General features: G+C 39.9%; 1 protein-coding gene across 5 annotated transcripts in view; it reads right to left on the reverse strand.

The window, feature by feature from the left end:
* The window catches only part of hectd1 (HECT domain containing 1), a 42,122-nt gene that overhangs the window by 14,944 nt on the left and 1,440 nt on the right, over positions 1-25,738 (reverse strand). For all 5 annotated transcript variants that reach the window (XM_031745845.2, XM_031745849.2, XM_031745847.2 and 2 more), the window contains exons 2-25: positions 19,588-19,747; positions 15,810-15,959; positions 15,475-15,709; positions 14,573-14,800; positions 12,379-12,660; positions 12,016-12,286; positions 11,615-11,691; positions 11,361-11,459; positions 11,073-11,187; positions 10,606-10,780; positions 10,147-10,285; positions 8,953-9,123; positions 8,655-8,877; positions 8,309-8,572; positions 7,919-8,130; positions 7,676-7,822; positions 7,299-7,393; positions 6,706-6,811; positions 6,465-6,599; positions 5,984-6,123; positions 5,086-5,298; positions 3,477-3,587; positions 3,226-3,392; positions 2,823-2,999 (exon numbers count right to left, since the gene is read on the reverse strand). In XM_031745845.2, coding sequence (XP_031601705.1) covers positions 2,823-2,999; positions 3,226-3,392; positions 3,477-3,587; positions 5,086-5,298; positions 5,984-6,123; positions 6,465-6,599; positions 6,706-6,811; positions 7,299-7,393; positions 7,676-7,822; positions 7,919-8,130; positions 8,309-8,572; positions 8,655-8,877; positions 8,953-9,123; positions 10,147-10,285; positions 10,606-10,780; positions 11,073-11,187; positions 11,361-11,459; positions 11,615-11,691; positions 12,016-12,286; positions 12,379-12,660; positions 14,573-14,800; positions 15,475-15,709; positions 15,810-15,949 — 3,922 coding nt within the window. In that variant the 5' untranslated portion in view covers positions 15,950-15,959; positions 19,588-19,747. The remainder of the gene's footprint in view (positions 1-2,822; positions 3,000-3,225; positions 3,393-3,476; positions 3,588-5,085; positions 5,299-5,983; positions 6,124-6,464; positions 6,600-6,705; positions 6,812-7,298; positions 7,394-7,675; positions 7,823-7,918; positions 8,131-8,308; positions 8,573-8,654; positions 8,878-8,952; positions 9,124-10,146; positions 10,286-10,605; positions 10,781-11,072; positions 11,188-11,360; positions 11,460-11,614; positions 11,692-12,015; positions 12,287-12,378; positions 12,661-14,572; positions 14,801-15,474; positions 15,710-15,809; positions 15,960-19,587; positions 19,748-25,738) is intronic.

A 25,738-nucleotide genomic window follows, 5' to 3' on the forward strand; every position in this document is an offset into this window, starting at 1 on the left:
AGAGGAAGCGATGTTATTTTAACTAACCAATAACTATAGATAAACAGATCTTTATTAATATACTAATCTTTTTAGTATATTAATGTTACATGTACCAACACTGATAAGTACATGTAAAATCATATGGTTTTCAGTTTTGTAAGTTTTGTTTTGTTTTTTTGTTGTTGTTGCAGTTTTAGGAGTGGAGAGCCAAGCATCTGCTGAGCTAGACTCCACAAGAGGTAATTTCCTCCAAGCTCTGTCAGTATGCTTCCTTGGTTCTGTGGGGTCATTTACATGTCACAATGCCAAAAACAAACAAACAAACAAAAACAGGGAATGTGTCATAAAGGCTGACTCGGCCCAGACACTGGAAATAATGGGCAGGAAACTGAATCAAACCACGCACTGGCTCTTTAGAGCAATAGCTCAAGCACTGGCTCTGGGTTTGGTCAACAGTTTTTTGGTTTTTGTTTTTTTAAGTTTTTTAAAGACAGATCAAACAGTCTTAACTACATTCCTCAAAAATACATAAAACCAAAAAAAATTTAAATAATTAACACTCAATCCTGCAAAAAAAAATAAAATAATAATAATCAGTGAATATTTGCTGTACCGTTTTGTACTTTATATTGATAAATATACTACATATTTAACTGATGTTTCTTGAATAGAGTTCAAGCAATATAAACCTAATGAACCCATTTGTTCCTTTATGTATTGTACACACAAAATGTACAGAACATAAAATAACATTGTAAAATATCATGTAAATACCTATAAGGGTGCCATTTCATTTGATTTTAAAGAACAGCACACTCATTGCTGTTTTCTGTTTAAATTTCTAATGTGGTGGAGGGTTTTTGGGTGCAGGTGGAGCAACAAGAGAGAGGGATATGGACATGATTATAGAAAATGACAAAGCAAAAGTAGAAAATACTTCTGGCAAATGCAAAGCATCAAAGATGAAAGGAATTAAACTCAAATAATGAGACCGTCTTGGCTTGTAATGATTTTTTTTTTTTTTTTAAAGAAATGAAAAAAGAAAAAAAAAAAAATCAATGGAGCTGCTGGTGGTGTATCAATGCGTTCAGCTCACTGAGAGGGCATCAGATCTGGGTAAAAAATAAACGTGAGAAGCACAAATGGGATAGGAAGAGAACGGAAGAGGAGAAGAAGAGGAGAAGAAGAGAAGGAGGAGGAGGAGAGGATGTTTGCCCTTATCTGACTCTCCAGGTTAAATTGTAGAATTTTGGTTTTGAAGCCAAAAGGGAAGACTCCAGAAATCCTGAAACAAAATTATCTCTACAATTTTTACATAATTTTTCACTAATTCCACACCTTACAGGATGAAGAGGGTCCATTTCTTTCAATATGACTAGATATTCCACAAACTATCCACTCCAACACTAATCATTCCTCCTCATCTGGCCCTTTCAAAAAACACTCAGCTGGATATAATGTTGTTGCTTACAGTTACAAAAAACATTACAAGCTAATTAAGTTATAACTCACTTGCTAGCTCCATCATGTCAGTTTTTGTTAGTCAGTGGGAAACTGACTAATGATGTGTACATGCGTAAGTTTCACCTACTTTAGCCAATTAGATAAGTCACCACAATCAGGGAGCTGTCCAATTATCCTAGATTCAACAATTCACACTCAACCCTTCATTCTACCAGCCTATCACGGACAGATTTAAACTGAAAGGTATTGATCCACAGACCACTTCCTAAGTGGAGATTCCACTTGGCTGTTAGCCTTTTACTGTAACCACAGACACCGCTGACACATCATCCTTCTGACATCTCAAGGTGAAGAAGGGAGCAGGGAGAAAAGTGTAAACACAGTTGTTCAGTAACCTGCTGTGTTAAGACATATTTTACACAGTGCAAAGACCTGGGTGGGGAGTTTGAAACCACAGTTTAGATTTTAGTTCCTGAAGACAGAGGCCTGTACTACGAAGCAGGATTTCATCTTATCAAGGTATCTTCAGGGTTAATCCTAGGTTTTCTGCACCACAAAGGTGGAGATCAACATGTATGAAGTCACTATCCACTGACCAATCAAGTCTTCAGATAATAGCAGCTTCTACTATCATCGTGTGCTGATAGTAGAAGGGTCTAAGATTTTATTTTTTGTCCAACAAATTTTACTGATGCCTTTATTTACAGCATGTTGTAAGTCTGTTTAAGTGTTTTACCCATTTAGAAAATGTGTAAAATCTTGTTGTACTTTATTCTAATTCATCTTACACTGGTGGAGTTGCAGCAATAGAGCACAGAACACAAATCAAGAATGCCTGTCTAATCAATAACCCTGTAAAGCCTGAAGTCTGAAATAATTGCCAGAATATCCTAATTATTTGAAACTGGAGTGTTTATTGAACATTCTGACAAATTTTTTAAAAGTGTTATTAGTTAATTGCATATTCGAGTTTTAATATGCATCATTTTGCTACATCTGGCATTTTTTGTGCAATTTATAGCTCACAGTAGCGCTGCGTGTCTAACTGTATTCATCACATGTCACACGACCCATGAAACTCCCCTTTTTAGACTGGTCAGACGTTATCGCCACCCCTTTCATGCGAACGCACAGGAGAAACTTTGGGTTGATAACTTATGCTAGTATTGTATTGCTAGTGAGTTCAAATAACGGGTTGAGCTCACTTCGTAGTACAGGCCCTGGACTCCTGTTAACAAAACATTTTGGAAAATGCACTACAGCAGTTAAACCAGTCGGGATCCACTAGCTGTTGGGTAAACGATGCAGTTTTCTTTTTTGTTTTCTTTTTTCAGTTCATCACTTTCTGTTTCATCTGGTCTTGTGTGTTTGCTTACCATTGTGAGCCTCTCCAGTGACGGTGCCCTCTCCAGGTGGGTTTCCATCCTGGTCACGCCACTTCCAGTCAATGCCCCGAACAACCCGTGCCCCTGGTACGATGTACTTCATCACCTGAGAACGAAACAGGCGGCGCTGGCGGCGAAGGTTTGCTTCTGCCTCCTTCACAGCTTTACCTGCAGGACCAAGAGGCAGCCAAATTAAAATCTCACATTTAACCAGTTTGACAGTTACTTAGACACAAAGGCAAAACAGCAGAGGAGGAGCAGTAATGGCAAGGCTTTAAGATAAGGTTCATAAAATGTTAAGCTACTGACATAATTTTCAGAAATTATACCAACAACTAAAAGCCTCTGGTTGTCAATCACACGAAGCAAACTGCAAGTGAAGCAAAGTTCTCACCCAGCTGATCCTCACAGACTGCAGTGACATTGCCGTACAGCTCAAGTCCAGATAGTGACAGATAGTGTGTCTGGCCGCTGGCGTTCTTTCCCATCTGTTTAATTCTAATGTGCCTCCAGCCCTGCTTCTCTTCTTTAGATGGGTCCAGAGGCCACGTGGCTGTCGACCTGTGACAACAGTCAGATAAAATCGCAACCTACTATGGACGTTGGTTATTCAGCTGTTTAAATGAATTTAGAGAAAAGTCCTACCCCGGTTCATTTAGGCTGCTGTCATCTACGTGGGTGTAAAGAGTCGTCCAGTTCTGACCGTCCTTGGACACCTGAAAGACCCAGTTCCTCAACGCAGAGCGGCCATAACCCCTGCAGGAGGATTAATATTTTAAAAATTAGATATGCTACTTTCATATCTGCCATTTGTCAGGATCTGTGTATATTAGTTATAGGATGCATAGTGTCTTAAAGTCTACTTGTTTCTTTCCCCCCTGCAGTTTCAGTGTTTTATTGCATAGAACGTTTTAGGTGTAGATTTATCATCCAATACCTCTCAGCAGGTAGACCCATTCTATTCACTAATGTCTCATTGTGTCATTCTGTTGCATGGGTTTGTTTCGTTTTCTGCAATGTTGGAACACTATGTGTAACTGTTGTTTCTTAATTTTGTCTCTCAGGGTCCAGGTTTGCTTTATTACAGACTGAGCAAGGGGTGTAGAATTGTTACCACACAACTTGGTCAGGTGGTATATTGGTTTTATTTCCTGATGTCTTCAGTAGTTTCTACACTACAACGTGAGATAACTGGCAGATAACGCTTTATTTTTTTATACGACATAATCCTGAAAAACGATGATGATTGCGATATGGACGCTGGCATGTTAGAAAAAAATGAAGGGAGAGGAGCACGTTTCTCCCGAGGTTTCATCAACTCCTCTGTTAAGATTACTAATTTGTATGCTTTGTTTTTTGCTTGAAGACTTTTTATTGATTTTATCACAGCAAATACTTAGAGTGGGTGAGCAGACAGACTCTAGCTACAAAGCCATAATTGGAATTGCATGTAAATGGCTTTTTGGCAGCAACTTGTTGAAATTAGCAGGGCCTTTTTTTCTAAAAAGGCCTTTATCTGGATGACACACACTTTACTCCAAAACAAATATATACTATATACGGGGTGATTTTGGCACGGATAACTTGCACATATATGGCACCATCATGAATAACCTTCTGTGTCTTTCACAGAGGACTCGGTTTTTTTTAAAAATCAATGCAAACATGTTTTTTAGATTGCTCAAACAGAAGGACAGTGTTTGACTTTGCCTCAGACAACTTTAAATGAATTCAAGTGATTTTTCTGGACCTAATTTATAGATTTTAATGTTGCACTGATACTAGTGAATGCCTGAAAGAGTAATGCTGAAACTGCCATCAAGCCATAAGAAAAGATAAAAGAAAATGTAATCTCTTAGAGTACACAACTGTAATTACATTCAGATCTACTTGTGCATTAATGCCGTGGCAGTGACCAAAACTACAATTTACCCAGTCAGCCATTTGTTGCTGGGTTTTTTTTGCATGAATTATGTTTTTAGACGCTTTGTGCAGCTCAAGATCTGGCTCAGTTTTTACACTTGTAATCTGGTTCCAGACACAAACACATAACTGAATATCTAGCATCTAAACTGATTAGCTTAGGATAATTTACGCCAGTTAGAGGCTATCAGAGGTTGCAAACACCCGACATTCCTAGATAACCCAAAGTTAGATTTGGAGAGTAAATAGCACCTTCATGATACAGCCTTCTGATATTTCAGATTGTATCTACATATATTTGTTACATCATACGATGTGCTCATCTTATTACCTGGCATGCCTCAGAGTGTATGCTGAGGGAATGACCCACAGGCCAAGGTCGATAGCAAACCAGGCATTCTTGTCGTCGTTTGTGTGGCAATTCAGAGCAGAGCTATCCCGACTGAGAATGTCTTCCAGTCTCCCGTAGGGGAGGTTCCGGCCCTCTGAAGATGTCACCACCACTAGGCCATAAGCAGCGGGGTTTACCCACTCGTAGGCAGTCCTGACAAAAACAAATATTGGTTTAGGGGAAAGAAAACAAAAACAAAACAAAACTCCACTAAAGCTCCCCTTGCTCTAAATTTAAACATCTAAAACGTTGCATTACTTTTTAAAAGAACTGAAGGACTGAACAGAAAAGTGTGCAATATAGCATTTTACATTGATTGTAAGTATACAGAAAAAATATCACAAACCCTAGAAACTTGATTCTGTTTATCTGGACGTAGAGTTTTCATTGGGAGAAACATTTCGTCACTCATCCAAGTGACTTCCTTCAGTCTGACCTGATGGCCCACTGTTAGTCAGTAGTGCTAGTTTCAGTCATTATGCAAATGTACTGTTTATAAGTGCGGGGAAACCTGCAGTCAGCTGAAACTGACGAAGAAACGTTTCTCATACTGAAAAAGCTACATCCAAACGAACAGAATCAACTTTCTAGGATTTTTTTTATCTGGATGATTGAGCAAGCTATCAAGACACTAACACAAACCATTTTAAAATCTGCTAAATTCATTCTAAAATGTGTATGCTGAATAAAATGTAAGAGGAACACTAGTTTGACATGATATAACCACAAATTTGATAACATTACATTTACACCTCCAGTGCAAGATGCAAATCATTTATGCAAATCAGCGATCAGTAAGCCTCATGCTAAATTTATAGCTAGCTTAAGTTGCTCTTACTTGGCATTTGTTCCGACCCAATAGATGATACCATTTTCATCAAAATCGTGTTGGTGCCTGAAAGTGAAGGTCTGCCCTTCCCTCAGCTTCCGCACAAAGACAAAGGATGAGCGCTCAAAGTCGTACCACTGCTTTGCCACCTAGAGGAAGAAGAGGCCAAAGAGGAAGAGAGGAAGGGAAGTCAAAAATTAACTGGAATTAGGTCGATACACAACATTCAAAAAAAATGTAAGATTAAAACACACTGGCTCCCAAAGAGGTTTGGGGTGGAAATCATGCTGATACCAAATCCACTGATACAGACTTGATAATATTTTATGAAAAAAAGATTTAACGAAAGTCAGACTTGGGCACGCTGTCTGTGAACGGTCATAAATAAACTTGACTTACAGTACCAAAATTATGATTTTATTTTTTCACTGTCCAAGTATTTCCAGATTTAGCTGTATTTTGGTTGAATGCATTTTTAGTGTCTCCTCACCATCTTCAGCAGGTACTGCTCCAGAGACTCCACAGTTGCAAGTGGTTCCATCTTCAACATGCGACCTGTCCGGTCGATTAGGGCCGTCTCTCCCGGCGCTCGCTCCAGCCGGAACCGCAACCTCCGTGTAAGAATCTGAAGCACAGAAACAGATTTTATCACAGGCTGTGATTATGGCAAGCAACATCACTGAGAGCTTCTCCAAACAACACACCAGGACCTAGAACACACGTTGCCTCACCTGCAGGTTGTATGAGGATCCCGGAGTGTCGTACAAGTGCAGAGGTAGGCGTTCTATTGACTCCAGGACAGCTATCAGTTTACGGATTAAGGCAACAGCTGGTCGGCTAAACACACACACACAGAATCATTTATCAACTTTTATCAGTTCGACATACTTGTAAACTAATCAAACAAAACAAAGACAGTTTAAACATCTTTGACAGTGCCTAGCTATGTGACCGAGTAGAATCCAAGTGATAACTAAGGAGACTAAAGGATCCTACAGTTCTTCATAATGATTTTATATTTCAGTCAAACTAGGCTGGAGACTACAGCGCAAACAAAAATTACAGCAACTGTGTGTAATGAACTTGGGATTACACTGCATTTGTAATTTTTGCTTTTAAAAATGTACTGCCTTTCTTCATTCTCTGTATATCTTGTCTCTTTAAATCAATTTTTTTGGTCTACTTCATGTCGAAATGTCCTCATTTATGTCCATCTTTCTTTTCCTTGTCTCTCTTTGAACAAACAACAAGCATACTGTCCTATATTATGCATAAGAGTGCTTTGTTTTCATTTATCGAAGTCAGAATGTGAGAATGATATTACCTTTCATCGTCTTCATTCTCGCTGAAAGCCGCCTTAAAGACATTGATTCTTTCCATTAAAGGCTTACAATCATGCTTCAGGTCCAGTTCCACACTCTGCACAGAAGCATAAGACATTACGTCAAATTTTCATCTTTAAGGACAGTGCCATGGTAAGAGATGAATATATGATGTACACTAGATTCTAATGAACTATTGGTAAAGGGCACAGATTGTTGAGGCTTTCAAGATTCAATGCCAGCTATACAGACCTCTTTAAGAAAAACACAGCCTTTGTCCAACAAGGCTGTCCAAGGCCTTTATTTGAAAACCAGTACCTTAGAATATTTCAGTAAAGAACAAATAATCAGATGAATGAGAGATTTAGAATTAGCTCACATTGTTAAGGACTGTAAACAGAGCCTGGACCAAGCCACTGCTACACATCTCATACGGAGAAATCGTGTTTTCATCCTTCAAAACTACAATCAGGTTCTCCAGAGCCGTTTTCATCAGGTCCCTCCATGTGTTTTCCCCTTCAATACACTGTTAACAATGCAAGTCATAAGCATGTAAGCATTTACATTACTGTTTATTACTGCAATCCAATGAGTGTCTGTTTACTAATGTGTACTTGTATACCTGTCTGTTGGTGTGCAGCTCCCAAGCAGACTCCAGCTGTGTTGAAATGTTCCGGAGAGTAACCACCACTCCTCTGGGCATGCTTTCTACAGCTTTGAAGTGATCGTCATATAGCTCTCTTGCCATACTTTTCACCTTCTGCTTTGTCTTCTCCAGTTTTGACTTCAACTTCCTGCCTCGTTTCCCCGTCCAACCAGTCACAAACTCTGAGCCTACTCATGCACGTGCGCGCACACACACAAAGACACAAACAAAAATGAGACATTTAACCACATGTCTCTGCTGCTGAACAAATGTTTGTACTGCTTAGTAAATTTCAACCGCAAGAATATTTTCCTTTGTTTGATAGTTTATCTGTACACATTTTGATTGTTAGACATTGAGACTCACCCAGGGATGTTTCTGCTGTGAAAGAGTGCTTGGTTCCTCTGTTAGACTCAAAGACGAAGCCGGGCAGGTCTTCCTTCAGGATGGTGGCCTGCTGCCCATCTGAGTTGTGGATAGCAATCTCTCCATCCTTTAGGCAGGTCAGAGACCAGTTCCCTACGGTCAGCTTGGTGGGGCCAACACTGGACAGGATGGGCTGACTGGCTGTTACTGGTTTCACCTGACTCCGTGCCCGCTGTAGCTTCTCCAAGAACTCGCTGCGAGACTCTGCAGCCCAAAAGAGATGGATCATTGTCAGCAGAACAAAATGAAAGATATGCAAGTGCATTATGAGCATGTTAACTCATACCGGAGCTGTCCGATCCCCCTTCTGGACTTCCGCTAGAGTACATGGTGGCTAGCTTCCCATCCAGGATGAACCTGAACCAGCCGTTAGAGCCATTGGAGAGCTCAAGGGCAGCAGCGTCAGACCAGATGTAAAGACAGTCCCTGCCTCTGATGATGGACCAGTCCCTCCAGTGGTATGGTTTCCCCTGCTGGATCTCCCTAGCATCCTCCTGCACCTCTTCCTCCTGCGAGAAAGATATATGTATATCATATACACATACTAAAGACTAAATCTTGAGCATCGCCCTCTCAGTGTATACCTTCTCAGGCTTTGCTTCATCCTCGTTCTCATCATCAGACGCTGGTCCAGCCAAAGTCGACACCTTGTTGATGACGCCTAGTCGAGCCAGCTGGTCAAGGAAAACATCTCCACCCTTATCCACCAGATCCCTTATGATCTGCAGAGCCAGAAGGTGACCGTCATCATCGTCCTGACACAGGGAGGGAGAAATCAAGAAAACATGTTGTTATCACATCCCTCCTTAAAAGAGGAAAAAAAATTAGGACCTATGTGGCTGGCTAAAATACATGTAGTGTGTAGGCATGCTTAGAATGTCACATAATGCATCATGGTGAAAAATGTTTTGGTTTTTTTTAGTAGATCAACCTCAGGTAAAACATCATGCCTTGTGGTCAAAACATTGAAGTGGTTCCTGAGTCTTTATCATCCCTGTGTTCCACATCTTTGCATCTCTTTTTTTACCTCAGATGTGCTTAAGGCTGTCTAGTGTGGGGAAGAAGTCGCGTTAACCACAACACACTGCTGAAAAATCTGACACTACCTTATAGAGTTGAGAGACTTTGAACAAGATCTGGGATGCCACATTAGTGAATTTATTTATTTATTTAAAAAAAAAACAACAACAACAACAACAACAACTACAAAGGAAAACCTTTCTCTGTTCAAAAAGACAAACATGGACAACAGATCTGGAATCAGACTGTTTGGAAATGAAACACTGCTGAAACAGAACATTGAAATGCAGGATAAGATAGCGGACTTGAAGAACTGTGATGGAAAAAATAACCTCCAGATCTATGGTGTAGCCGAAAGAAAAGGATTTAAAATTTAGAGTTAGTTAACGTAACATGTATTTAAACTGTGGGAGGTAGCCCAGCTTCGTTGAGAAAATTCACACAGCCTTAATCAGCTGAAGGAAAAATGCTCACCACTGGACTACTGTGCTGTGTGGCACTAAAGCACCCAAAACCAAAACCATTTAAGTCAGTGTGAGTGTCATCACCTTTTGGCCTCTATAGTACATACACGGCAGTGTTTTAATAATTGTAATTAATGGCATATTAAGCATCTGCTGAAGCTAGTGATCCTTCTCTGTTGGGCTAAAATTAGATCTATTCAAACTAGGTATGTCCTGCTCAGATTCTGGGTTTTGGAAGGTTTGACAAATAAGACCCAAAAGCATGTCTGTGTCTGTGTATTTGAGTGTTTGTACCTCTTGATCGAGGACAGTAGCTGTGATCTCCACCAGCACCGTGGGCAAGTTATGTCCCGCCTCGCTGTCACACACCTCTTTCAGCAGCACTTCGCTGCTATAGTGAACCATTTTCCTGATCAAAGCCAGACTAGCTTTCCTGAAAACCATCAAAATAGAAACATCCAACTTCATTTTTCTAGTGAGAACTCCCAGCCTGGTTTTATATATAGACAGCAGTTCCTTTTATGTCCACTTAATGGAATGATGGAATGCCAAGGCATCTGCTCCTTTAATTAAGATTTGCACTGGACATAGTAGTGAAGTTTGATTCAGAACAGAAAGAACACAATGTAATACGATTCGATTAACTCAAGTAAATTCAACAATATTTACAGTTTATCTGATGTAGCCCAGTAAACAATGGTAGATTAAGGTGAATGAATGGCTGCTGCAGAGTGCTTAGACACTGTCATTTACCTAATAGAAGGCAGCATGGTATGCTGAAATGTTTGTGCAAAAACAGGCAGAAGTCTCTTTAGGTAGATAGGAGCCATTTCTGGGTCTCCTTTGGGTTCACTGCCCTCCTCCTCCTCTTTGTTAACATCTTTCTTCTTCTTGTCATCACTCTTGTTCACCGGACACATCCAGTCTCCTGAAACACACAGATGGTTTGACTTTCGAGACCAATCAACATTTGTGCATCACTCTTTGTCAGCAAAACCAAGTGCAGGCAAGTATAAAGCACATCTACTGTAGGTGCAAATGGCCTGGTTAATTTCAGTTTTTTTGGAGACATTGCAAGTAAACTTCACTTTTTGGCATAAGAAAGGCAAAAGTGCAAAGTTATTACAAGTCAGAGACAGAAAAGGCACGTTACAATGAAATGATATAGCAGCTGAACCAGTAATAGCAGTAGTGGTCTTGTACAGTCCTGGTTTACTTACCAGGAGACTGCAGTATAGCTACAACTTCACTGTGTCCCCTCTCCCTAGCCTTGTCCAGAGGTGTTTTTCCATCTTCATCCCTCAGGTCAGGGTTGGCCCCATGACGCAGGAGAGTCTGCACACACACGTTACAAAGGAAGCAATGCAAAATTAAAAAAAAAAAAAAAAAAAAATCAGTCATCAAAACACATTGCTCCAGACAACTCCAGAAAAAAAATGTTTCAGAACACTGGACTACTGCAGGACTAAACGTGCATTTCATCCTTAGGAGCCGCCTTTGTGTGTTACCTTGGCTACTTGCGGGCGTCCAAAACAGGCAGCATAGTGCAGTGAGGATGACCTCTGACCTCTATTGACATCTGCTCCCCTCTCACAAAGAAACTCAACCTAGAACAATGGACAGTTGGTGAAACAAATTAAATAATACACGGACAACAATTTGTAATAATAATAATAATAATGATCTGAAAAACTAATATCATTGTCAGTTAGATGATCTTCAGTAAATTTAGTCCAGATTAAATGGCAAGTCTTATTGTTACCATTTCTTGCGTGCCAAAAGCTGAAGCCCAGTTGAGCAGCGTCTGTCCGACATCATCCATAAAGTTCACCTCAAATGCTACAAAACAACACTCCATTATGACCCATAACACACGCACACACAAAAAAAAAAAAAACTTTGAGCAAAACACCACCTGTTTTCTACCTCATTTCACAGTTTAGTATAGTCTAGGCTATCAATACGTTTAAAGCCTATACTTTTGGAGCAAACTTTAAAATCAAGTTCTGTTATTTGTTTTTGTAATGCATATGCAAATATATAAGAGTCTAGCTGATATGATTACAAAGTTACAAGGAAGTGTGTGAAATTGTGTGAAATTTTTCCAAACTATCAAGACTCAGGCTCATGGCTTCTGTAATATTTATTAGTTTGCATCATCACCTCCAGTGTCAATGGCATCGATGAGAGCATCTGTGTCCTTGCTACGGATACAGTCAATGAGCTGTCGGTGTGATCTCTCCCCAGAACTGTCCAGACGTCGCAGCCCCGGAATCCTGCCCGTCGACCCCGCTGTGGACTTTGGCAGCGCTTTCCGCCCTTCAAACAGGAGCACCAGCAGGAGGTCAACCAGCCGCATGGTGTCCAATACACACCGCTCATCTCCTCCCAGTGCTGACTCCATTGAATCAGGCAGTGCTGAACGCAACAAGTCCTGGACACCCAGAAAGAGAACAGTTAATGTTCATCAGACTTCTTACTTACTAAAGTAATAAATACATCTTCATTCAAGGTGTTTTGACCTACATGTGTCACTAGCGGAGACCCCCTGCAGAGTGTGGACAGCAGGCTGACAATGGTAGACACCTGGTTGCTCAATTTCGAGTCAGAAGCCGAGGGGCCTGCACCTGCTGAAGGCCGGCCTGGCTTGCAGGAAGAGGCAGGGCCTGACACTGTACCTCCAGCAGCCGCCATGCGGGACAGGAGCTCCTCTGTCAAGCCATGTTTGGCTAAAGGGGCAGGGTCTACACCACGGCGTGTGAACCGATCAGCCAGTGAGGCAAAGCAGCGCAAAGCACCGTCTGACACCTGCAGGAGAGGAGAGTTTTGAGTTATAGCATATAGAGATTGAAAATGTGGTGTCATTTCCGGGGTAAAACCGCAAAGAATTGTAGGTACGAGTGGCAAGCGGTACTAGCGCACGCAGGCTTTCACATGAAAACAGTCACACAGCGATAAAAAAGAAACAAAAGAATGGCAAGAAGCTGTTGTATTATTAACTGCAATAGCCGGTCGCATTACAGCCACGGGAAGCCGACGGGTAAAGAGATCGTTTTTTATCGGATTACGTCGTGGAAGAAAAATTGTTCAAGCCATGTTTCCGATGTAACAAAGAGCCAGAGACCAAATATAACGTCCCAACAATCATAACATAATTGTTGATGTAGGTTACAAATAAGTCTTATATTGATTTGATTTGAATTCGTTGCGCTATGCTGCTTTGTTCACTGTGGCTTTGCGGGCTAATATTTGTTGTGTTTTGTAGGAAAACCAGCCTACAAAATGCTGGAATGCGATCCAGACTGGGCACCCTCTATCAACCTGGGTCATACCGAGTTTAAAGCTGCTACCACAGCGAGATTTGATCGGTTGAGAGACAGAGCGATATCAAAACAGCCACGAAAAGTCCCGCATATATGTGCCCAAGGGTTGTATTGAAGCAATCAAGTGATGAATAACTGTTTTCCAGTATGTTGTTTTGCAATTCTTTTTTGGGGGAGGTTTTTTGCATTGTTGATTTGTTTTTCACCGAAGCAACTAATAAAGCATAATGGAATACAATTTTGCCTCTTTCTTGTAAGATTCTATAATAGAATGAAACAATAATGCCAGTTATAAATAAAGACAATAAATTGAATGAATTACGAAACACTTATCTTATTTCTATTAGATCTGAAAATGTTGTGTAATACTACAACCTGAAACGACAAAAAGATTGCATTGGTCTGTACAGGAGATAAAGGAAAAAAATTTAACAACAGCTGTGAAATGGAATAGTCCAAATCACCAAAGTAAACTGGACCTGGGCTTGTTGCAGGGATCTGAAGTTACTAAACATTTTGTGAGTGTATGCACTCACACTTAGGACCATATAATAATAAATATGTGTGTGATGAAAGTTGGGCAGCACGCTAACATCCTTACTCCACTCTGTATGCTCGTATGGGTCTAACCCTTTCACTCCTTTGATTTTTTCCTCGTACTTTTTTTTTTTTGCCTTTTCGTCAAGTCTGTCTTTGTACAGACCTGCCGTGTTCTCCGTCGTTTTGTACATAACTGTTTTTGGGGCAAATAAAATGCAAGTAGGGATTAAAACCGCAGAATTGATTACCGGTGCTGGAAATGCTAGCGCTTGATGCAGTGTTTTGACTTTGTTGCCACTCGTACCCATAATGCAATGTGCGAAAGTCACGTGGTCTGTCAGTCTCTATTCAGCCTGAACAAGGTTAAAGATCTAGCGATACTTATTACAATTTTTTCCCCTCTTTAAAGCAGCTTCTAAAGGGAAATTTGAGTTATTAATGTTCCAAAACAGTACATTTTAAACAAAGCACTATAATTTACTTAGCTGTTAAAAGTCCCACTACTTGTTTCTTTAAATCATTTTTCTCAGAGGCACAAAGCTGTAGTCTCTGTGTTGCAACTAGGAGTTGTTACAGCATTAGGAGAGAACAAAAACCTCATCTTTCATTGTAATATCTATTCACCGAGAAAGAGACAATCTAAACTCTGAAACTTCAGTTATCTAAATATTTGGCCCAGCCCCTCCATATAGTAGAAAGAACAGTTTTAGCTCCATCCCCTTTATGACCACCCTTAGTTTAGAAAAAGCGGTAAATAGCACAAATAAGAAGGAAGGGCACCAACTATTTCAGTCTCTCTCATACCATGTATTTGTAATCAGCGCATTAGCTGGATGCAACCCCTGTTGTATAGTTACCTGGTGGTCTTCGTGTTTGAGGAGGCTAGACAGAGACTCGACACAGGTCTCCAGAGAAGAGTCCTGGGGCTCCATCTTGCTGCAAAGGCGGGACACAACGGCCATGGCTGAGTGCAGAGTGTCTTTATGAACAAGGTGCCCACTGTCTCGGATGAAACTCAGCACACAGTTCAGCCCGCCTGCCTCAAACACTGCGCCAGACTCTCTGGTACAGATCAACTCCAGCACCTGAAGAAACACGAAAACATTTGTTCAAACTTGATCTCTATAAGAAATACATAACTCCAACTCTTGGTGTACCTGAATCACAGACTTCTCCAAACTATGCCATTAGATAACATTTTTGGGTGGGTCAATGATTTATTTAAAGCACTCAACATAGAGACTGATCTCCCATCATCCTCACTAACTGATATTTCTGCCTTTTCTTAGAAGATCAAAAAAAAAATTGACAAGTCATATTCAATACCATTTAATACTGTTTGGTGTGTTAAACCTCCAAAAACAAAATAACAGGATCAAATGACAGAAAAACAGAAAAAGAACTCCTCTTGGCCTCTAGCACAAGTCTGATCTAACACATCAGACTGGTGACAAAGTAAGGCCTGAATAAACACCACTGTCCTGGAAGTCTATTAATAAACATCTGGCAGCACATGGTTGTGATCTCATGTCTATGGCATAGTTCTGCCTCCAAACCCCAAAAAAACCCCTCATGTCAGAAGACCACCTCTTATATAGGGAAGTAAGCTCCAATTTTGAGGATTTATTTGAAAGCCCAGCAAAGCAAGCAGGACTGAGGCTTTTGCCTTATGTTTAAAACCTGTCAACAATCACCATAAGACAAGAAACAGATCAGGCAAATGAAATGGGTCTTTCCCTTATGGTCAGTTGTCTCCTACCTTGACACACTGCTCAGCCAGGTCTCTGCTGGTCCTGTTGTTCAACTCCACTACCACCAGCCGATTACACAGCGCTTTGATGGCCCCATCCACTCCCACAATCCTGCGGGTACATTCTGCCGACACATCCAGGTAGTAGGTTATCGCTCGGGCTGTAACCTCCAGCACATTATCTGGAGCACTCTCATCCAAGAAGATCTTACAGAGCGCTGGAAGGAACGTCCGAGGAGGACATCTAGCAGATAAGAGAGGGATGACGGTAAGGAAGAGAGAGTGCTGAATTCTGAAATCATGACCACCAACTGAATGCTTGTGAGACAAATACACAAACTTACGTCTCAAAGCAGCGGTCAACATTATCTGACATGAGCAGTAGCATGCAGAGTTGCTCCAGAGCAATGAGTTGCATGTCACGCTCATCGCCCTGACCCATCTGGAGCCACTCCAGCAGGGTGTCTGGGTCCACATCAGCCATGATGGCTAGCCTAAAGCAACAAAAATATACAGAAATCTTATTACTGACACTCAAAGCTGTTATTCATGTGCAAGCAATCAAAGTACAGTTGAAAGATGCATAATTTAGCTACATTTAAGTAGCTAACCGCCCCCCGTGTTAGCTATTACTGTACTAATGCTTAAACAGATCTGATTTTTATGGTTTATTTATTATTAGACATAATCAAAAGTGTTAGCACTTCCTAATAACTGTGATTTTGTTGGCCAGCTCGCTGTAATTTACCCAAGCTATATGATCCTGATCATGTTTTAATTTGTACCAATATGGGGTAACAACAAACTTACTTGCCAGGTATATCACCTTTGGGGGTTTGCATCAATTTGCCAATAATTTGTAACAGCATTTTTCAATGCTTCCTTACTTGACAATGATGTCACTAAGTGAAATACGATCTGAAGCTACATCAGTTTTTTGGTGTCTGTTATGTGGACTTCGTGTGCAATCTGTGTGCTGGAAGTGCACATCTCTGAGAGAGCAGAAAGGTGGCATTGAGGCAAGGCACTCAAGGCTGAGCGTAACCCTAACTATCTTTGAATCCCCCCCCCCCCAAAAAAAAAATAAATAAAAATTCTGTATACCTGTACAGAAATTACTTCACAGACTGTCACAGAGCTTCAGGAAAGGTCTCATTAATTGGGCGGAATTACAATGGAGTCAAAATTGCAATAAAAATATAGATATAAATTAAGGTGAAACATAACCATAAGCAAACATGCAGGTGTTTCTCTTTTTTTTGAAAAGACATTTAAATAATCGCTTGATAATAACATAGAAACGGAGCCAAAACACTAGTTACTAGAATAAAAAAATTAAAAAAAATAACAGCACTAACATTTTCAAAGCTGTATGAAATTATCACTTTCAGATTTAGCTTGGTAAATGGTCTGTATTTGTATGGCGCTTTACTAGTCCCTAAGGACCGTAAAGCGCCTTAAGTACATCTGCCCTGTTGAACTTATTATGGGAAATAAATATTTTAATTAAAACAAGCTGCTAATTATTTCACATTTTACTTGTGAGCAACGGCACATTTAAATCTTACAAATATAGTTATTTGGCTTATATCGTGATATATATCGTTATCGCCTGAAATGAAAAAAAAACATATCGTGATATGAAAAAAATCTTATATTGCCCAGCTCTAGGTAGCCGCTAAAGCGTTTAAGTTTCAAAATAGAACAAACAAAACAGACTACTAAATTGTCAATTCCACTTAGAAACAAAATATTAATTCTAAAAAAATAAATCTTAGTTTGTTTTACAGAAGAACAGACAAAATTGACTAACTTTTGTCAATATCAAATAAACTGAGAACTAAAAGGAAATTCTCAATCTCTCCTTGTTGTATAGCTTAGCTTTTCAAACAGTTTTAAAATAAAGATGCTAACAGAACATTCTTTAAATACTAGGTGCACATCCAAGGTGCAACTATATACAGGGCTCGCAAAATCGCTAGCCCGACGTCCCGGGGCTAGCGATTTTTCCAGTCGGGCTATCAAAATCTATCTCAACCCTGCCCATCGGGCTATCATAGGAAGGAAAAATATGTGTCAATGCTTTTGCATTTTCTTTCGCAAATGTAGCTGAGTAATTATGTCATTGGCATCGATGAGCCTCTGTCAATATGTGACATACTGAAATCGCGTTTGAATTTGTGCTTGTTTTTTTGCTTTCACTTTCACTTTGCGATCGCGCGAACGGTGTGTAGAGAGCGGCAGCACTGATTGGTGAGTGACGATTAATTGCACACCAATTCCTCTGACATCGTCTTATCACTCATTAGCTTACTATTCAAACGTGACAAGTGAAATCTCCCACAGCAAGCTTAAACATGTGAGAGGCTGATTGCGCAGAGAATCGCTGACCGTTATGCAAGTACGTGTGTAAAAGCAGATGGATTTACGCCAGTATTTTAGTTCTGCTGAGCCAAATAAGACAGGTCAGGGTGAAGAAGGGGCAGCCAAATAAAAGCCTACCACAAAACAGAAAAGTTGTGACAAATCAGACTGAGGCAAAAAGAAAGCTCAGCTTTTTTGGTTTCATGGAGAAAAGAATTTATGTGGCTGGAATATGACGAGCTAAATAACATGATGTTCTGCAGGGTGTGTCGTGAGTTTCCCTCGATATCCGAGTCGCCAAGCGCCTTTGTTACTGGGACCAGTAATTTTAAGAAAGACCCCATCAGAACCCATGAGAAATGCAAGAAATGCATTATTGCCCAGTCTGCAATATCTTTCCCAGAACAAACAGCAATTGCAAAAAAACATACTAAAAATAAACCAAGCACAAGAAGAAGTCCTGAAAAATCTTTCAAAAGCATACTATGTTGCAAAGAGTGAACTACCATTGTCAAAATTTAGCAGTCTTTGCAAACTTCAAAAAGCAAATGCCCTCGATCTTGGTTCCACTTACCCCTTACCCTTGACTTCAGTGGAAATTTCAGATTCAGGATCTGACACAGACTGATTCATGTTCTACACAGTTCTTACAAGTTCATAGAAATTTCTGTTCAATTAGAAACAAGTATTTGAGTTGATGATTGTAATTTTTATACAGTTGTTGTGATTTGTATTTTAACAATTTTCTGATTAATTTTTGTTTCCGTTACAATATTATACTTTAATGTATAATATTGTAAAGGAAACAAAACATTAACAAATTGCTCTCTTTTTTATTCGGGCTACTTAAATTTATTTTGGGCTACCAAAATAAATTGGGCTACCAAAAACTGAAGAGTGCCTGCCCGAAGGGCTACAAGAGATTTTGAAATTTTGCGAGCCCTGATATATATATAAAACTTTAGTCTGACAAAAGCCTACAGGTTGCAGGACAGGAAGACAAGTCTATCCACTGCTTCAGGCTTTAAAGCGGCCCTGTGGCAAGTCACAATATTACCCCCTGTACTAAATACCCTCTCAGAGGGGCTGCTGGTTGCGGGGATGCACAGGTAGCGCTTTGCCAGGCAGCTAACTCTTGGGAAAAAACACGCTACTGTTTTTTGTCAGACTTCAAATAGCCGAAATACCTCCACACTACGGAACTTCTCTGGCCCTCCCTTTCGACAATCTCTCTGGCACTGGAACCGTCATCTGTGTTGTCTTCGGTAACCTGGTCACCCAAGCTCTCGGTTGATTTTTCTCTAGTCGGCACACTCATTTCCTCCATTACCCGGCCGGCACTGCGGCTGGCTGCTTCCCAAGCAAATACATATGTGCGGCTTGGCGCTTGTGCTGTACGTAACAAGTCACGTGATGTGACGCTGCGGCTGTGATTGGTTCGACTCTGCGCTACTCAATTTGGATTGGCTGTTCTTTTCTTTTTCTTTTTTTTTTTAAAAAGAGGAAGAGAGCGAGAGATGAGGTCTATCGCAATAGTTTAATTTTTCTATCGAGAAAAAGTTATTTCACAATACATATCGTTATCATTCTATCGCCCAGCTCTACTCATATGCCAGATGGGTTTCTTCATTAAGTCAAGCTTTCTATCATTCCCACACATGTGTTTTATACTATTAAGTTTAGTATAAAACTAAACTTAATAAAATAAATTATTATAATTTAAAAACAAAAAACCAACAAACAAAATGAAAGCCTCACCTAGCTTCCCGTTGGCTACCCGGTCTGGCTCAACACCCAATCAGTTGTGTCGCTGTTTGGGACTCATCCAACCAACCAGAGAGAGAGAATGGGAAAGGGAACACACTTAAGAGGAAGTGCTGACGTTCACAGGGATTTCTGGGACATGAAGTCTCTTCACCTGCAAACAGGAAGAACAGAGGAGAAAGGCTCAATTGACATTCATCTGTCTGTACATGAAACACACTAAAATGATTATCTGATGCACATTTAGAAAAGCAGGAGGGCCGAAAACCAAAGCTAAGGTAAAGGTGGCAAAAAAAAAAAAAAAACCAACAACAACAACAAAAACTGCAGTTCATTTAATGGACACAAATTGGGGTCCAGCCACACTGACTCCCATGTAAGTCTAATGTTACAGCATTAACAAAAAACAAACAAACAACAACAAAAAAAAAAAAAACCCACAACAACAACAACACATATTTTCATCCATTTATATATTTACTAGTTTATAACTAAAGTGGGAGATTGAATGTTTTTACAACTCATCCATCTGGATAACAGAGTTGTGGCTGCTTTGATTTACTGGACCTCTCAAAAGCATTTGTGATGTTGGTGCCTTTAAATGGAACTGACTGACCGATAATAAGGCCGCCTTTGAGCTATAGACCATCCACATTTGTACTTCTGTTTTGGTGAGTGACATTTTTCAGTTTAATTAGTCTGTTATTTAGTACCCAACAGCAGCTACTTGTATCTGTACACTGTATCCAAATAGGTTTCTGGAAGCTTGATAAACTTGGCAGTCCACCCTTTCATTCGCGGTCACTTGTGGCTCCAAAAAAAAAATTTGAAATGGCAGCTGCAAAAGCATTTATATTAAGGCCTTGAAATGTTGCTATTGTTGCAACTATACTCCTACCAGCCACTGACTGAAAGCAGCAACCTACAAACATCAAGTTTACTGTGACAATGCAAAACTCAATACCAAGTTAGAATTTTTTATAAATTTAAAAATTAAACACGTCCTCAAACCAGAGGCTCTGTTCATTAGCATTACCATGCAGCAGTCCCTACTGAGAGTCTGTTGGTTCCACCCTAAGTTGATTAGTGGCTAATTTGAAGTCTGCTTGCCTGTTTGACTGTCTGGATATAAACAGGCTGTGCTGATGCAGATCCTCTAATCCACAGATTAATCATCACAACTGGCATCCTGTGCATCCTGACCTCTTCCCACCCCCACCACCAGCATGGGGCAACCACAGCAAGACAGAATATAGTGACTTGCTCAGTCACAGAGCTTCAGCCTTCGGCTGGCCCTCCCTCTAACACCCTTTAACCCCTGATAGTGTTTCTATTGTCTAAGTCCAGACAGAAGTTAGGAATTACACAGTGTGACAGAAAACACTTTCTCATTCTTCCTGTTCATGACCAAAGTTCACCCTGTGGAGTCTGTCTAGGCTCTTTGAGTGTAGCTAAGAACTGAAGGATGCCTCAAAGTAGGGCTGTTCGATATAACGATATATATCGGGTACGATATGAAAACGTCTATCGTTTCATATTACGCTATCGTTTGTTTCGTGGTGTCGCAAAATCAACTGTTTATGGCAATCATTTTGATGGTCACTGTATAATTTCCTGAAGTTCTCTCTTTCTCTTATATTTAATATAGCCACACTACAGACAGACAAGCGATTGTTTTTATGTGTTGTCGTTAGCAACAACGACGGTAAAACCATCACGTGGCTCTGCCGTCCGCATGTTTATTTCCCACATAAACCTTTCACAATAAAGCTGAAGATCCTGTTGAGATTTTTCAAAATAAACTGAATCAAGTGAAATAGAATGCAGAGTGTTTACGCATGAGAAGCTAAAAAGAGTCGTGCTAAAAAAAAATAAAGCTTAGAACAGGCTTTTCCCTGCAGCACGCTGTGTAATAAATACTCACAAAGAAAATTGAGGCCGTTTCAACTTATGTAACACTCGACTCCAGGTACACAACGCCCAGCTGAAAACACTTAATGCAAGTCGAGCTGCCCAAGATTCACCGAATTTACAGAAAATGTAAAATGTTTGTTATTATATATCATTGTCATGACGATAAATGCCTTATATCGGGATATGAGATTTTCGTTATATCGCACAGCCCTACCTCATACGAACTACTTTTCAATCTAAAAGCATTGGTTAATGTTCAAAACATTAGATAGTGAAATCCACTATAGATATATAGATATATATATATATATATATATATATATATATATATATATATATATATATATATATATATATATATATATATATATATATATATATATATATATATATATATATATATATATATATATAACAACAAAGACTTTAGGTCAGCCATCAGTATATAAAAGCTTTAAGATATAATTAGAATTTATAATATATAAGATCTGGCGATGGCATGTGCCATAACATGATAACTTCAGTAAAGTCAGCGTTTCCAGACGCTACTATCACAACACTCTTAAAGCCCTGCCCCCACTCTGCCTCTGCATCTCCAGTTCTCTCACAAGGTTTTCCTGCAGCATGGAGGGATACAGCTCAGCTACTGTCAATTGATCAATTGATACCAACTGCATGTGTGGCAACAGCTGACAAAGTTCAATGATTTGTCAAATGGTCATCCAACTTGCTTCTAAAGCATATTAGAGTACTGCAATTGTGTCTGTTTGCAAATCTATTTGCCTATAGTCCTACAGAGAGGGGTTTTCATTCAAAGCAAACAAGCTGCTATGCAGTCCTCCATTAAAATTGAGTACCACCATTCATGTAGTCATTATAGCAACACGGACAAACAACCATGTCATTTGTATGCCACACAAACGCCACAACAAAGTTGGACGTCGAGGTGATGGTATACCTGCTGCTCGATCGGTTGGTTTTCATCAGACTTGGGGACCACGGCGTTGTTGGTTTTGATTTTCATGAAGGAGATGCTCTCGTGACTCATCGAGTAATGCTACCGACTAGCCAATCGGTGGCATGAAGTCTTCTGACGTCATATTTTTGGGATCACTTGAAACCCCAGTCGAGTAGATACTAAAAAAAGTACCTGGTACCAGGTACTATCACTCTATTGGAAAACCCTAAAAAAATATGTCGAGTTTTGCCATTGGCAGTCTGTACCTGTCCACAGACTGCCAATGTGCTACCACTGCTCAACCATTTCCTTTTAACAAAACATGTATACTGCTAAAGAATAAAGTAGCTTCAAGTTCAAAGTCATTTGACTAAGGGGTCTTGTCATTTTAAGTGCGTTTTCTCTATTGTTAAGCCATCAATGCAGGGAGGGGTCAACTTTCCAGCAGCAGCTGTAGCATATAGAACAGACTTAGGCTACGTTCACACTGCAGGTCTTAATGCTCAATTCCGATTTTTTGATCAAATCTGATTTTTGTGTCTGCTTGTTCACACTACAAATAAAATGCGACAGCAAACGCGCTCTAGTGTGAACGCTCAAAGCGGCCCGCATGCGCAAAAGAAGATATCACACACAACGCGCTCTGTTTAGACCCAGAGCAAACAATATTGTTTGACTGATGGCCCTTAATATAAAGACTTCAGACTTTACGTTTCCCAATTTTTTGCTTTAAGTTATTTTGTTATTTACATAATAATGTAGATAACCTAATAATTATCCTTATTGCCGTTTTAGAGGATCGGTGCTTCAAAGGATAGTTGCAGATTTCTGTCAGAATCTGCAGATTATACAGTACAAATAAAATGTTCACGTTTCTCCAACGTCTTCCCAACAGTTTCACTGACATCTACACTGGATGGCCAGGAAGCGTTCGCGATGTCCTCTCGGGCGCTTCTCCGGCGCTGATAATTGGCGTCTGTCTTGTGTCAGTGACGCAAAAGACGGATTTAATGCGACATGACCGTTCAAACAGCAGTCACTTTCTAAAACATCGGATATGTATCGGATTCAGTACCACATACGAAAGTGACCCAGATCGGATTTGAAAATATCGGATTTGTGCCGTTCACACTGTCATACCATGATCGGATATGGGTCGCATAGGGTCAAAAAAATTGGATTTGATGCGCTTTCGCCTGCAGTGTGAACGTAGCCTTACTGATAATGTGCTTGCAGCCTTCATCAGCATCTCCAGTAAACATATTACAACCAAGAATTACATCATATTTGTATGGAGCAGAAAAATGTAATAATGATTAATTATTAGTTGTTATTAATTGTTAGTTTGTAAATTTATTTTGATCATGTAAACAATATACAGAAGTTAATTTAGCAAAGAAAAGAAAAAATGCTATACAAAATAAAGGAAAATACAAAACAACATGTCATCACATCCATGTGAATGACAGCTAATGGGTGCTTCAGAGGGTCTGCAGAATTAATACACTGGCATACATGTGTGGTGAATCAAGTAGGCGAAATCATCACATCATTTAAACAGCATGCTTTCCGAATGCCTTGCCTCAAAGTCACACATGGGCCTGCTAGTTTTGTCATGAAAGTACAATTTCCAACTAGATAACTGATACCCAGGAAAATACGCAATACTACTTAAATGATAAAACAATTCTCTTATACAGTTGAAAAAATTTTTTTTTAGTTTGTCTGAGGTGGTGCTGTGCTTATGGTGAGCTGACACCATATTTTCATCGATGGTCAAATAGAGTTAGTAAGGTAGGTTGCTGCCATTTCTGTCTAGTTGCTGGTAGACTGTTAGACACAAATTACTGTTACCCTGTTGAATTAACAGTGTATTAATGTTACAAATGGTAACATTTGCTGCCTTGCTCCTACATTAACATTATCATTTTATTAGCAACTAGCTGTTATTTTAATGATAACTTGACAGGTAGGGAATGCTAAGGTGACCACTGTTAATAGTTCAATATCCGATGCTAACGTGAATTGTCAATTGGAACCACCCCTCGAGGTAGATTTCCAGCATGGAAAGATGGAGAAGCCCCACATTACCCGACATCACAATCCAAGACAGCGGCACTACACATAAACAGTCATAAAACTAAATACTATTCTGCATAAGTAACATTGTGTACTTTTGAGTTCCCAGTCGGAATTTTCAACTGGAAAGCTGCTTCAAAACAGATTTCTAATTTAGTAAGTCGAAGGAGCTCCACCAAACCCAACTTAACAGACCAAGATGGTGGCTGTGACCATAAAAACTGATAAAACAGTAAACAGTTTAAGATACCTCAAAAGTTTGATTTTGGGACTCAGTACACTCTTAAAGTTACCATGTTCCAGAAAAAGGAAGGAAACACAGGATTTGTTTTGGTTCTTAGCTATGCAGAGCCATTTAAGTATCACTTCCAATAAATCATGGCAATAAACAAATATGGGCTACAAGCAGTCTGTAGGCCACTCTTGATTGTGTTGTTGGTAGTGATCATCAGCCAGGCCCAGATGAGAGCCAATTTCTAACATTCAAAGACCTCAAGCAAGACCAAGTGTTATGAAAAATGAAATGTGTCCACTGCAGCCACTGTCTGTGCTTTTCATGCATTAATTTTTCATCCATGAAGTTTCTTTCACAATTCCCCTGTTCTTGGTGAACTCGACTATTGCTCCCTTTTTCATTTTGGCCCACTTCAGCCAGTCAACATTGGACAATTGTTTACATCAGTCAATTCTAGTGACACACAGTCAGGATCCTAGAACGTGCATGGGAGTACATTTCTCATCTCCCCCTTCTGTCCGACCAAAAAGTATATGTGGACACATATATTTGCAGGATTAATGAGCCACAAAGACACAATACTGGCAGCACATATGAAAAGTTTTACTACTGCACACGTTCAGGACTGCCATGGATTGTTAACTTGGCAGTTGCTGGGTTTTGATTAGGTGTTCCAAATTTAAATTCCGACTAAGAACTCAGGAATTACAACTTATTCAGGAATGCACCGTAAGTCAGACTTGAGGGGGCATTCCAGTTAAAAATTCTATTAGAAACTGAGAAAATCTGACTACAAATGAAATAATCAATTTGGAAGTGACCTCACTCACAGTTCTGACATCCAACTTCAGAGGTAAATGGGGCAGCATTTAACCAGGCAAGTATTAACAACCAATTCTTATTGCACTTACAGCGATCTGGCAAATGGAAAAGCTGCTTAGGGAAATGTGGGTAGGACT

Source organism: Oreochromis aureus, linkage group 19 (genome assembly GCF_013358895.1).
Source record: "Oreochromis aureus strain Israel breed Guangdong linkage group 19, ZZ_aureus, whole genome shotgun sequence".
In the NCBI taxonomy this organism is placed as follows: domain Eukaryota; kingdom Metazoa; phylum Chordata; class Actinopteri; order Cichliformes; family Cichlidae; genus Oreochromis; species Oreochromis aureus.